General features: G+C 39.8%; 1 protein-coding gene across 4 annotated transcripts in view; it reads left to right on the top strand.

Moving 5' to 3' along the window:
- Nucleotides 1-6492, top strand: part of LOC111255189 (GAS2-like protein pickled eggs) — a 38324-nt gene extending 31832 nt beyond the window's left edge. For 3 of the 4 annotated variants that reach the window (XM_022816871.2, XM_022816869.2, XM_022816874.2), the window contains 7 exons: nt 62-225; nt 628-859; nt 1124-1288; nt 1572-1828; nt 2457-2564; nt 3925-4089; nt 4488-6492. In XM_022816871.2, the coding sequence (XP_022672606.1) occupies nt 127-225; nt 628-859; nt 1124-1288; nt 1572-1828; nt 2457-2564; nt 3925-4089; nt 4488-4544 (1083 nt within the window). In that variant the 5' untranslated portion in view covers nt 62-126 and the 3' untranslated portion in view covers nt 4545-6492. The remainder of the gene's footprint in view (nt 1-61; nt 226-627; nt 860-1123; nt 1289-1571; nt 1829-2456; nt 2565-3924; nt 4090-4487) is intronic. The other variant, XM_086976456.1, reaches the window with a different exon arrangement.
- The last annotated feature ends 7983 nt before the right edge of the window (nt 6493-14475 follow it).

The following is a 14475-nucleotide window of genomic DNA, read 5'->3' as shown; positions in this document are numbered from 1 at the left end:
TCCGCAGGTGGACAAAGGAACAAGATATCTCACTATACCAACATCATTTGTTGACTTACAGGCGCAGTCTGCTAACTATTTAATAACGGAACAGCTGCGGGTGCTGTCAATCAGCAAGTTTCAAAGATGTCGACCGATGTGGCGGTGAGTTTAGGCGCCATCAAGGTCGACACAAGGAGCCTGAAGCCTTTCAAATCATCTGAGGAGTACCTCTGGGCAATGAAGGTACGTGCAATTATCCTGAATCTTCTATTAGTCTTTCAGATGCGACGGGGAAGTTCATCGTTGACGTAGTATCACAAAGAATTTGAAAATTCAATTTTATTCTACCATGGCAGAAGAGTAAGCTTTGTCCTGTATACAGGCTTTGTGTATGTTTGTGAACCACCAGTTGTGTATGTCATACTAACAAAACTTCGATGGCCACTCGAGATTTCCCCTTGATGCCTTACTGTGCTCTCTGCAGGTGCCTGATATATATTTCAAATAATTTCCACTAATTTGGGAAGTATCATGGATTATTTGAATCGGGGACATTTTCACTCGGTTTTTCTTTAATAGAACAAGTTCGCGTACTGAAGATTTTCAAATTCGATGGACGATTTGGGCTTGCTTAAATTTTTACAGGAGGATCTGGCAGAATGGTTCAATGAGATGTACCAGACAGGCATGGACGCATTCAACTTCTTCGATAAACTTGAAGACGGTGTAGTGTTATGTCGGCACGCTAACAACGTAATCGACCGTGCCGAGAAGCTTAAAGTTGTCAAAGTTACTCGACTGAACGGAAGTCCCAATTGCAAAGATCTGAAGCCGCGCACCTTCCGCAGATTCAATTACAAAAAAGAAGTTCAGCCTGGTTAGTGAATCTCTCCAAGTCTAACTGTCGGAAATAAAACCGATTTAACAGTTTGTTTTTCAAAGAACAATACAACATGAATTATGCCTTTGTTCTCGCCTAGAAATACTAAGACGGATAGTATAAATCTATCGATGCCGAAGAAACCTGATCAAATACGTCCGTAAAGTTGCAACTTACGCTGAAGTCAATTTTATGTTTTCAAATTTATGTTTTCGAAGCTGTCATACTAAATCGATTTCACTAATGATGTTTATACGACAGGTTCATGGCTGGCACGCGATAACATTTCACATTTCATTGAATTTTGTCACGACCTGCAGATCAACGAATGTCTTCGCTTTGAGACGGACGACCTTGTACTACGGAAAAATAAAAAATCTGTAATTTTGTGTTTACTTGAAGTGGCCCGGCATGGGTTTCACTTTGGTAAGCTTCATCATATTAGTTGGCTGTCATGTATAAAAAAGATATATCGTTTTCGAGTAAAAGTAAAGTTGAATAGCTTTTCTTCAGAAAAAACAATGTCATTGAAGCATTGTTTGTGTGTACGCTAGTTTCGTTAAATTTATATGTTTTTTGCCGAAAACAATTTTAATTAGCATGCCGCACCAGGTGTTCGCCAAAAGGGAACAAGCAAGCTTAACGTGTATTATCATTTGTTATTAAAACATATTTTTTTGCGTTGCTTGGTATTTTTTTCTCTGGTTAGGAATGACAGCACCCGTCCTTGTAAAGATGGAATTCGAGATCGATTCACAGCTTGCAAATCGAACGTCCTCACCAGAGTCCAGCGCAAGTTCAGGCCGCTCTACTCCCACAGGACCTCGAGTGAATAACGAAAATAAAACCGCTAATGGTCAAAGTTCCCCACCACTGCCATCGGACAGGGGCGTTCAAGTGGCACCAACAAGTTCACTGCCCAACGTGCAAACTGTTACGAACGACCTCAGGTCATTGCATGAAAGGGTAAACTTCTCGTCCTTTCTACTTAAAAACAACTTGGATGCCCGATTACTTTTATTCGAACACCTTTTCCAGTCCTCACTTAATCGCTGATTAGGACAATTTGTTCGCGATGTCAAAATCAAATCTCTCGTTTTCGCTCTTCATTATTCTTCGACAAAAAAATGTTAGGGGATATCGCTGAGTACGATGAGGCCGTGTGACACGAGTAAAAAAAAGCCGTGCGTCTGCAGGACACAGATATAACCAGGCGGCATCTAGCAACAGTGTTTGACTCGTAGATTACAGGAAATCTTTCGAATTAATAGTACTTCTATTTCATTCAGTCACGGATCGGACGTATTTTACAGACTATGAGGCACCTCAGTTTTTTTACAAGCCGTGAGATGCCTCATAGTTTTATTAAAACAGAAAAATACTGCCGCAGAGGTGGCCATAATATTTAAGTTGTGAAATAGTAAAGTGTGTCAGTTCTGATGGTGTAATTACATGTACAATGTACATAGGCAATTAGAGTAGGCGCATTAACCGGAATATGATTATTTCTTAATGATTTCCTTGATCGTAGATAATAGGTATGCCATAAAGTAACAGCTATAGCAGCGGTCCTTTAGATATCTTTGATTTGCAGGTGGTTGAACTCTTGGCACAGTGTAGTTGCCCCACGCAATTCCCCATGATCCGGGTTCGCGAGGGCCAATATCGGATTGGCGAATCAAAAATGCTCATTTTCGTTAGGGTAAGATTTAAATGTTTCTCTGAGTATGACATACAGTATGTATTTTCTACATACTCTATATAATAATTTGTACTTGAAATACTTTTCTTAACTTATCAGAAGGTTTCCCTTCTTATAACCTTTTAGATAATCATAACAAACATGCTGAAATAGAATAAAGGTCGATTTGTTCGTACAAAAGTTCTGTCTATCCGGATCTGGTTAGTATTAGCCCTTACTATTAGTCTCAAATATGTCTGCTTTCTTTTAATTTAATCAAAAAAAGAAGGACGTTTCAGCCCTGGCGGCCAAACAGTCCGCTACCAACTGCATAAAGCAAACGTTACTGCTAAACAGAATCATTCCTCAAACTTTCCTTTTTGTCGGTCACCTTTGCTAATTAATTTACGTCCTGACATCGTCCGCTTCTTTCGCCGCCGGCACATCCGCCTCCAGTAGTAATCCTCACTCGCCAAGATATCTCTGAAGCGGACACGAGTAAACCAGTTGCAGCGCAGTAAAGAGTAACTCCCAAAGGAGTGGGATGATTCGCGCTTGACGGAAGTTATCCAGAGATGTTCAGGGCAGGAAATATTAGGCCTTTTGTTCCTGAGAGCCTGTATCGAGGGTATTGTGTAGCAGGGTTCTCGCTGATACCAGCAAGCACCCCTTAAGCCATTGGCTCAATCCAGCACAGTCTCCTAGCATAGTTGCAGATAGTTAGGATTTCTGAGAACGTCCTACTGCATGCTCTTTGCAGCCCTAATGGTAGATATTAATAGCGACGCCAACATCTGTTGGCGCGTTTACGGCAGCATTTGTGCAAATAATTGGCTGATTGGCTCTTTCGATGCTACGCTACCGCCGAGTGGTAAAGGGTCAACGAAGTTTCGCCACAGCGACAGCGGACGTGATCTGCTAGCAGACGCCCTTCGATCGGTCGCAAGCGATTGTGTCCTTCATTGTGCAGGACACATTTGCTCAAAGGAACTGTTGTCTTGATTAGCAGTAAAAGAATACAGCTACGAGAAAGTAATTCTCTAATTAGTGCGTAAAACATGCACAGTCAGGCTACTATTAGAACTAAGAGCAGATGTAACAAACTATGCTTTTATCATATGACATATTCAATATATCAAGTAATTCGACTATTAGCTTTTATGAACCTTATGGCCTGAAGGCCAATTGCATTCGCAGTCTAACTTGATATATTGACATAGGCTCTATTACCCAGCGTCCTCGTATTTGCACCGTATGGTGACCCTCGATGATAGTGTTCTACTAGCTCGTGGCAAACTACACCTTGTTGTCAGACGACCAGAAGCACCCTCTTATAATATATCTAACAATCATAACAAATCTCGATACGATTTGATTGCAGATCCTGCGTAATCATATTATGGTCCGTGTGGGCGGCGGTTGGGACACACTTGCGCACTTTTTGGATAAGCATGATCCATGCCGATGCCGCTTTGGGCATCGTGAGACCCTCGCAGGACAGGTGCGCATCGATCGATCTGGGGGAGATCACCAAATGGTTAAACAGGTAACGAATATCCTGCGCCAAATGAATCTAATATATTTTGCCTGTTATTTAATTGGTTGTTCAGGAGAACTAGGATGTAAAGTTGTTGACTAAGTGCCGTTTATAGTAAGCCATGTCTAATTTGTTTGTTTGTTTGTTTGTTTGGCTAAAGGCTTTGACTGGAGCTACTTTGCATATAGTAGTATAAATATAACAAATATAAAAAAACTTATAGTAGTAGTAGTAGTAATAAGTTGTAACTAACTATTTGTCTTCGCGTTTTGGTTCTCAAGCAATTGCTTCGAGCTGGTTAACAGTAACTTTGAGGAGAGCTACTCACTCACTCACTCACAGAGGTTTCCACTGGAACCTCAGATGACGTCTCAATATAATATGGATTCCTCCGTGTGTGATTCCAGGTGGAGTTCAAGCGAATCATGGCCCCAGTTCCTGCGCCCAAAGAACCGTGGAAATAGAGGTTCATTCCTTACGACATAGCCAAATTGTGCTCGGGATAGCTATTTTTAGTCAGTCGTATATTTTTCATTGACTAGCCCCTGGTATATAATAAAATCCAGCTACAAAACGAACAGTTGACGTATTGATATACGTTCCTCAAGAACGCTAATCGACGGCCATATTCCTCGATGCCATACCAAATTGCAGCCCTGAATATAGTTGAATCGTTCGAGCGCTTTACTCTACTCTGCATCGTTTCAGTGTTTTTATGAGCACACTTTACCACAAGGACGAGCTGTCACCTGTCGATTGTCTCTAGCTAAGTTAGCCGCGACCTCATATTTGTCACCACTTCAAAAAAGGCGCTCGGCATTGCAGCTACTTTTCTTACACATAATTGGTCATTCCGTATAGTTCAACTATACGGACGGATCTTTTTGGCAGTATGTCTAACAACAGTATTTATGGCAACTTGAGGATGGTTATGCCTCGGAAACCTATCAGATTCGGGAAGTTTCTAAATGATAGATTTTTTTAACAACTCAATACTGTTCACTTCACAGCTACGGCTCCATATCAAGTTGCTATGAATAGCGTCAAGATAGCTGTGAGTATTTGCATTTGAAACGAGTGTATGACACTCGTATGGACCGAACGGCTTTTTGATCGTTGATTGATTGTTAGACAAAGCAATGGGGGTAGTATGCGTACTTCCTAGAGAACGTAGTTTAAGGGGTTGCACAGGACAACTGTTCTACTGACTAATAGCACACGTAAGGGCTTACTTCGCAGAAGACACTATCGCTTCCCACAGGTTTTCTGCCGTAAGATGAAATCTTAAGAGAAACGTATAAAATGAGGGAAACTGATTTATTGTGAATAGCCTTGCTATAACAGCTAGAGCTTGTAGCAAAGATATAAGCGACTTCCAGCCATAAACAAAAAACGAGTGATGTTCGCGCTCAGAGTAGATGGGCTACTATAGTGCAATACGTGCATAATATACAAAAAGAATAGGACAATAGTAAAAAAACAGAGGTTTATATCGAAGTTTTGTATATAATAATAATAGCGTTTTGTACCGTACTATCGTTTTATATACTCTAATTAATATATTACTGTATTGGATTTGAAAGAAGAACGATGTTGTAGTTATTATTACCATGAATATTATGACGCAGTTTTATTTTGTGCTTTTATCATACATACTATCACGTCTCATCTGCCATACTAGAGATTCGCTACGATAAAATAACGATGTCCACTGCAAACCATATCGTTAGCTTCATAAACTAAACCCCTTCTTTAATCGCTACTTCGAGCTTGTAATTGATAATAATAGGACCACCGAATTTTTCCGTGAGGTATAGTCAAATGTAGGGTGCCACTGCATTCAGTTTCTATATTTCGAAATCTCAAAGCGTCGTTGGCGATCTGGACGGTGGCGACGCGCGGTACACGACGATGAAACTCAGTGCACCCGATTCTCATTCGCGTCCTTGCTCCAATCTCCAAACGCTAGATCAGAACGTGAAGCTCAGGCAAAGTCATCTACGTAAACGAGATGGTCGCACGAGCAGAGTTTCAATCGTTTCACTTTACTATGGAATAGGTTTATAAAAGATAATGCTACAAATTATATTAGATTAAATTATACGCTTACAGAGAAAGCTAGACAGGGGGTGACATTCGTTGTGACACCTGTCGTCTACGCTCAAACCCTGAAAACACTAGTGGGTGTATATATATATATATATATATATATATATATATATATATATATATATGAATGACTGTTGTATCATCTCTAAAGAAAGTATATTTACGAAACGTCTAACAAACGTAAATAAGTGAAGCACAGTTACATCACCAACGACCATGAAGACCAGGCTGATTTCAGAAGAGCTTTTAGCTTTAATAATAAAGTATATACATGTCTACGTTGTCAAAGAACTGACTACATTACTTGTTGCGTTTTTTTTTTCTCGTATATTGCCGTTACATGACATTTTGAAGTACATGTCGTTGAAATGTTCTCTTTAAACAGTGCCTGAAACTATGAAGCGCCGCGCTATAGCTGGATAGCCATCTGCTCCTAGGAGAACCTTACTTGATAGGATAGACGAGTGGTAGATAGTATCGACATCCATCAAAGGGCCAAAATGTCGCACAGAAAATGTTTGTGTTACATTTGAAATACATGCTCTTTGTGGTCCTTTCGTTCTGAAGAACTAGAAAGACAAAGCATTGTTAAGTGACTTGCGTCATTTTTGCCCTTCCATCATTGTCATTCGATGGGCACGCATTTGTTAAACTATATCAAAGTTCCTTCAGTTACGAAATACTGCCCTGACACCCCACTCTTTTTTTAATTAAATTTTTGTACCAAAAGGAACGAATTGGGTTAATAAACATACATTTAGGTTTATCGATAAGCTATTTTATAAGGTATATGCAGATATATATATATATATATATATATTAAATAGATCGAAAACAGATTATATGTGCCGGCGTCAGTCATTGGCCCATAAAGCAAGCGCATAATTCATTCATTATGATCTAGTGTGGCTACAGGATGCGTCATGAGTTTTGAATCTAAACAAAGAAGAAGAAGGTGTACTGATGCTGATCTTGATGGAGCGCTGGAGTCCTTGGATGGATAGGCGGGGTTCGAGGAGATCGGTGAGGTACTTTCAGATGTCACGCGGATTCTAACTAAATTACTCATAGAATTTTACACCTTTTTTTTTTAGGACACGATTTTTTTTAGTACACGACCAAGACCTAGATACCGTGAATGAAGTCATATGGCCTATCGCAAACAACGTTCTTTCTTTATAATGAAAATTTTTATTTAGAATCGGACAGTTGCGAATAATTTCAGTTGATGTTCTCAAGCTAACTGGATGCTTCAACTAATAAGGCTTTTTTGTTTTTTTTTCTTTTTGTTAACAATGACCGTTTGTCCAACAAATGTTGTTTTTTCGTTGTTGGACGTAGGTTTTCCTTTGATAGCGCTTTAGCACTCTAGAACGCCGTACGGTTTTAGCGAATGGCTTCTTCGTTCGTTGCTCTCGCTGGTACCAGACGTAGTCTCTCTACGCACAAAATGCCGAACACCGACGTAGGCGAGGAGACGACAAAAGAAAATTAACCGATACGCTTTGCCGAATACTTCCAAAATTCACTCATCCATCTGGCCCTTCCCCTACAACTGTTTCCCAAGTCTCAGCCTTGGAAGACAATTCTGGACCATTTTTAAAAGTAAAAAATATTTTACGAGGACGTACCTCGCTTTTTCATGTCACAGTAATGTGAGGCCCCCGTTGCCTACAGAGATCATTTATTTTGAATTTCCATCCTTGTTCCGGTTCAGTTGTATTGACGAAATCAATAGACAAGCTTAGCCGCTAAGAGGCAGAATTCTGTGCCTCACTCTACTAATCCACAACCTATATGATTTAACTATCAAGTTTGGCCAGCTACAGAAAGGAACAACAATAAAATTGCACGGATGAGCTCAAAAAATCATTACGTTATCATATTTGTTGTCGTGTAGAAAAAGCGGCAAGCTGGTCACTCGCGTGCTTAAGTCCTGTTTTTAAAATAACATAGTCGGTATCAAATTGATCGTAGCTATGAACGTGGCCAATATTGCCCACTTCCATACAAAGACAGTTATCGAGCGACGCTCCATAAAGCGAACGTCGCTAGTTTCTGTCGTCTATGAAGAAGCCGCCAGTCAAGAGAATGTTCGGCTATGATTTTCCCCTTCGGTGCGAATCGTTATCGAACTGAATCAACTGGATGCCAGTTTGTAATCTTCCTGATGAATCACGAAGATCGCCTAATTATAGCGAGTAAAGAGGGCTACGTGTGCGATGATGTTGTCTCCTCATCTCGGTGATTCTATGTAAGCCGACACAACGTTTACCACTCAGAAAAGCTCATAGCCCATCGAGGTACATGTACTTACTAGGGATGTGTGTGTGTGTCTGTGTGCGTGTGTATTTAGACGATTTTCGAAAGTCGATAGGAACATACTTATCGTGTGCTATTGACCCAGTTTACAGCACAAGCTTGATCTTATAATAGACGTAAGTAGTGCACTGGATATAGCTGGACTTGCGCATTTGACTTATTCGAAGGCCAGTGAGATCAAAGGCGAGGGAGTCTGTGAATGACCATACGGTTTTTGAGGACGCTGCTACTACAGATCTTAAAAGTTACATAGAACAGAAGCTAAATTCTAGTCGTTATAGGTGGCCTAGAAGACGTGACGATGCGTCAAATCTTGTCATCACATTAAATACTTTCCAACACCCATTTTTTGCCGCCATTAGTGCTCTTTGCTATAAATGAATGCATCCCGCTATCTCATATGGGCGGCTGTCGATGAAAACACACTACTTTAGGCCACTGCTTAAACTGCTACCTCTCTACTAAAATATGCTTATTATAGACGAGAGTTACTTGTATATTGGGGGGTTGTTAGACTCCACGTCCACAGTGCATTCAAATAACTAAAATCGGTGAGTAACTTGAGGTTTTTAGTTTATCTAGACTCGTCCCTCTGTTAGAATCTGTTAATAAAAGAGCCTGATATGTTCTAATTAGTTTGTCTGATGATAACGGTCTTTTTTTCTGTTCATATTTTGCCGTTTCTAATTTTTTTCGTTTGCTTATAATTTTCTACAAAACGGCTAGAGTAATTTTATTCGTACCTAAAAAACTCTTTTTAGTTGAGATTTCAGAGGGTGGCTATGTCTAGTACATGTTCAATATTTCCTTTTCGTTTTTTTACCGAAATTAAGCTATTGACATGAGACAGGTACGGCAAGTCCCCGAAAGCTTAGTGAGCGACCTAAGAGCTCAAAGTAGCAATTTCGACCCGATGAAACCATTCCACTTGACCTTTGGTGCTAGAAAACGGTCGAGAGTCACAATCTCGGAAGGTGTTGACAACTATTATGTTCCCTAGGGGGGTTTGCGCATGAAATCGAGCCTACATGAAATGGGCATTAAGCAAATTTTAGAAAAAAAAAAAAAAAGTCATAAGCCCAATAGCCCTCCGAGGTGCTTTTGTTGAGGTTACAAGCAGATGCTACTACCGGCCTATTATTTATATCGCATTGGTGCGTAGAAGATTACTGAACGCTATGATTATTACATAGGTGCCGAAAAACGCTCAACACCGCATGTCGCGAGACACATAGGCGCATTCCCTTATATATAGCTAAATAGCATGTTGCATTATAACACTAATACGTTTTCTCATATAATCTTCACAGGCGTATATTATACAGTGTGCAGCATCTAGGTAGTGCATCAAACTTAGAAACGTTTCTTTACTTGAGCGAACATGTTGTCTATCGGAATCGAAATCTCGTGAGCTATATCTGTGTCGGGTCAACGTAATCACGGCCTGCCCTCCTCATATTGTTTACGAAGCACTGACCTATGAAGATCTTTTGAATAGTCGACTCACTTAAGGTCACTTGTTCCGATTGCAATGAAGCTGACATTAACAAAATACGTAGAAGATTTCTATCGTTGCTAGCTGTGCTTTATCCGAAGTAGCTACTCAGCATTGCCAACAGCCATTTGCAAATAAAAACATCTAACTCCTCATATGGTTAACAAATTTTGATATCATCGTTTCTTTATTCATTGAAGTCAACAAGAGACTACCCAAAAATGAGTGCTTCTTGTTGAGTCAGTTACAGTGGAACCTCGCTGCGATTCCAAAAAACAGGTGCACTATCAATCTTAGCGTAAACGTTCATCTGTATGATGAGAAGCTCAGAGAACTATCAGTAAGTATTCTGTCCGATGCCGTTTATGTGTCAATACTTGCGGATCAATCATGAGACCTCTGTCGCGTAAAATTTCCTTTGTTTCGTTTTTCTCGAGCCCGTATTGATCTAGTTATTGTTACTATTATCAGTATCCTTTGTTTCTCATAGTGAAACAATATTAAGATATCTCATCATCGTTATTATTACATGGTAATCTTTATTATTATTATTATTATTACTGTGTTAAATTGCCTCAACTTACACGACTATTTACAGTTTCCCTAATAAAATTTGTGATTTATTCGCAGATGATCTGAAGTTTTGGTTACACATGCTGATTATTGGGATTTATCGCGTCCGCAGACCCAGTTGTCACGTCGTTCGCGGACGGCGAAGGTCGTTCTTGAAAACTCAAAAAGAAGTAGCGTTTTTATGTGTATATAAAGGTTGCGATGCAAAAAATCAAGGGTCACACAATTCATTTATTGAAATTTTTCACTTAATAAAAAATTGATTACGTAATTTTCTATCGAAAATTGGCTAGTTAATCTATAAATAGAAGATCGTCGATATTTTGTTCGTTTAGTCATCTAATTACCGTATTGAGAATTAAATTAACGCAAAGCCACCGAAAAGCACGTCCCGTTTTCATATAGTGGTAATTTTTTTTTATCAATAGAAACGCATACTCGTCTTTTATGACAGCACTCGTTGGAGATAGATATTAAGCCGCGGGCAAGTTCTTCAATGAAGTGTGTATGAACTGCTATTTCCTATGCTTGGCCTAGTACCTTGTACATAGATGTGCTTACAACTGCAATCGTATGAATAAGTACAACGCAAGTAATTATATAAACTAGCTCTTAACATTATATTGTAAATGGGTTTTCAGACGACCTTAAGCACTATGTTTTTATTAAGGTTATTTACGTAAACTGTGTAGCATTTGCCGTTGGCGGGACTTGAGCTTGTTCAAGATCTACGGTGATTGGCATGAAGTGAAGGAAGTCATTTTTGGAATCGATTTTACTAAAAAAAAATGGTGCGACCCTTGCTCTTTCCAATCGCTCCTGATTATCATAAATGACAACTATCACAGGGCAAACACTATACCATATTCGTCATCATTATTATTACATAATTGTGAATGTTCATTTCATCAATGTACTATATATATATTATTACTATTATATCGTCTTTCTACTACGAGACTTTCGGAAGCAAGCACGACTCTTCTTTGACCTAGCACAAACCCATTCATCCGGGTCTGCGTGCCGTGAACATACATGCGTGCCATTGGTCGACCAAGCAATCGAAATGCCTCTAATATATCTTGCAGCCAAAGCGCCTAATAAGCGTCACGCCACTTGGACGCAATAATGTATCGGGCGCGAGTTGAGCACTTGAATGTGGACAAATCATAATAATTACGACAACGGCTACAAATACGGATAGGACACAGCACCACACACCTTCCAGGACCTCATTTTCACCGCACCCACCACCGTGCGAATTACCAATTTTCGTCACCACGAGCTATGAAGAGCTCAATATTAAATGGCCAATTTATATGAAGATAGGTGACTTATTTATAAAATGGGCGGGATTTCTGTCAATCAGGTCTTAAAAATTCTACCAAGTGTTCCCATGTTGGGGTTTGTTTATACTAGCACTCTAGGATTTCTGTGCATATACAGACATGTTGTCTTTGTAGAGTAGATGTTGCTTTAGCATGTCTCGCTCTACAGAATGGTGCGCGATTTACGAGACTATACCAATAGTAACTTCATTTATTCAATTTAACAATTATTGCCATAGCAAGGAAAAGCGAATTCTCTACTATAGACATTGTAATCTTGCGCCAATCAATGACCCAACATATTGCAGCACGGCAGGTTATACCCGATTTTTAGTATTTCCAATAAGACGTGAAGGCTTTGTCATCGTTAGGTAGCCTGACACGTGACGTCATTAATCACTGGGGGTTTCGGTATTGTCGAACCAGCTGTCAATAACCAGCAGGATCCGTATCACTCGAGGGTTGGATGAAACCCTCGATATAACAAGAAAATTACCATTAAACAACATCGCCCTCCGTATGCCTTTCAAACCCATTGAGTTTAATTAATGTTATCTTTATGTTATGATCAGTTTCATTTTAACAGTTGATACAGTCAGGTTTGTCATGTCCTGCGGGTCTGCGTAATATTACCACTGTTTGTTGAATAGTGTATATATATATATTGTAAAATGCGGGGTCCCCTCAATTAGATAACCTTTTTACTGAATGTCCTCACGGTGCCCGCAGTCAAACTGAAGTGCGTCATTGTTTCGGTTGTTGGAAATGTTGCTTGCCTAGGTTTCCAGCCTAACTAGCTAGACTCCATCTAGGCGCGATTCGATTATCTATAGACGGTTTAAAGGCTAGTCAGCGAACAACACTTCAGTTTAGTATTTTACTTTAGGTTTTTTCAGGCTGAAATCAGTAGTCGAATGATAATGAATGAATGAATGAATGAATGAATCAAGTGCTCTGCTGTGTAGCCTGGACAATGAATGACGCGACCGCTAAATGGGGCACTGAGCACGTGGTGTATATGGAATTATCAAGAACAAAGATGCTTTTCCGTATGTCAAATACATTGTCGCAATATTGTGCTCGTATACTGACTCACTGTATAATAGAACTCAATTTTTGCCTTGTCGAACTCTGGTCTTGCTCAAGCAACAATATTCCCGCTCAGCGTCCGAACCAATCATCTGATCATTCCGATCAGATCCCTAACCCTTGGGAACCCCGCAATTTATGCCTATTCCTTGGCATATAATGTTATCGGGACACCACCAGTGAAAGACGGTAGCGTTGCTTCACTTATCATTATTTTGTTGAAGTAAAAAATTGTGTGCATACGCTCATTTTTGTATTGTTTATGTTCTTCTGTCATCATCATTATGACTACGACCAGTATCGTGTTGGGACGCTGTTCGTGTTTACACCTGCCTTGACCGGTTCCCATTATAGCTTTGTTTTGGACTACCAAAAATATTGTATTTCGGAGAGATACAGAACGGCGCTCGGACCACGCTTTCCGGAATTTAAATATTTTCTTTGAATATTTCGTTGTAGGAGACTGTCATTTGGCAAATTCCACAATAAACTGTTAGCTTTTCAATAGAAGCAAGCTTTTTCGGAAATAATTAATTTTATTCGTCGTTATATATCGTGTCGTTAGTTGCTTCGGTTGTTCTGTTCCTCATTCATCGAAGCCTCCTTCACACGCCTTTCCCTTGCCTTTTATTATCAAACTTCCTGGTATTCGGAAAGGTTCCCGGAAGAAATCGCCTTCGACATAATTGTAATTTATGGCTGAGTCGAACTAATGGCCAAAGACCTTACACTGGACACCGGTCCTTTGTTTGCGCGCCTATATATTGGCTAGTATTCTATGTACACACGAGTATGTACAGTCGAGAAACAAATAACAAAAATACACCGTATGCTACAATAACGTTAACGACCAGCTTGATCATTTTCTGGGGACCCTGGAAGCTTGCTAGACTGTACAGCGTCTAATACGCTGAACGATTTTCTATCTTAAAATTTTCAAAAATGTAGCCCGAATTGTGATCTCCATATATATATATATATATATATATATATATATATATATAGTCAACATATATATGCGCATATCGATCCCCAAAAAATAGGTCACGCCCAACTTTTCGAACATGACTATAAAAATTATGAGATATTTCGACTGGTGGAAAGCGGGGGCGGCGTACTTCATCAAACGCTAATGGGTGCAGCTTAATTTGATTCAGATATTGCTTTAATGCTGCGGGCGTACGGCAGCTTTCCTGTTTTTGCCTCTGGAGCCAACGGCGCTAGATAAAATAACATATAGGTTCCCCACTGTTCATGTATAATAGCTATGGCCGAATGATTTTCCTACGCTCGTAATACTGTTTACAAACTGCACCCTTATCTATGCATTCTCTGACCCAAGATGGCGATTTGACGTTGTTCTTTCGCTCTAGCTGTCATCATTTTTTTTTACTTAAATTTTTTTCATTTATCGATTGATTACACTGTGCGTTTCTCTCACTAGGCCCGCCGCCAAGGAAACACCAGGTGCTCCCTCTG

This window comes from Varroa destructor, unplaced genomic scaffold (assembly GCF_002443255.2).
Source record: "Varroa destructor unplaced genomic scaffold, Vdes_3.0 BEIS01000948.1, whole genome shotgun sequence".
NCBI classification, from domain to species: domain Eukaryota; kingdom Metazoa; phylum Arthropoda; class Arachnida; order Mesostigmata; family Varroidae; genus Varroa; species Varroa destructor.
This window is presented reverse-complemented; position numbering and strand designations above follow the sequence as displayed.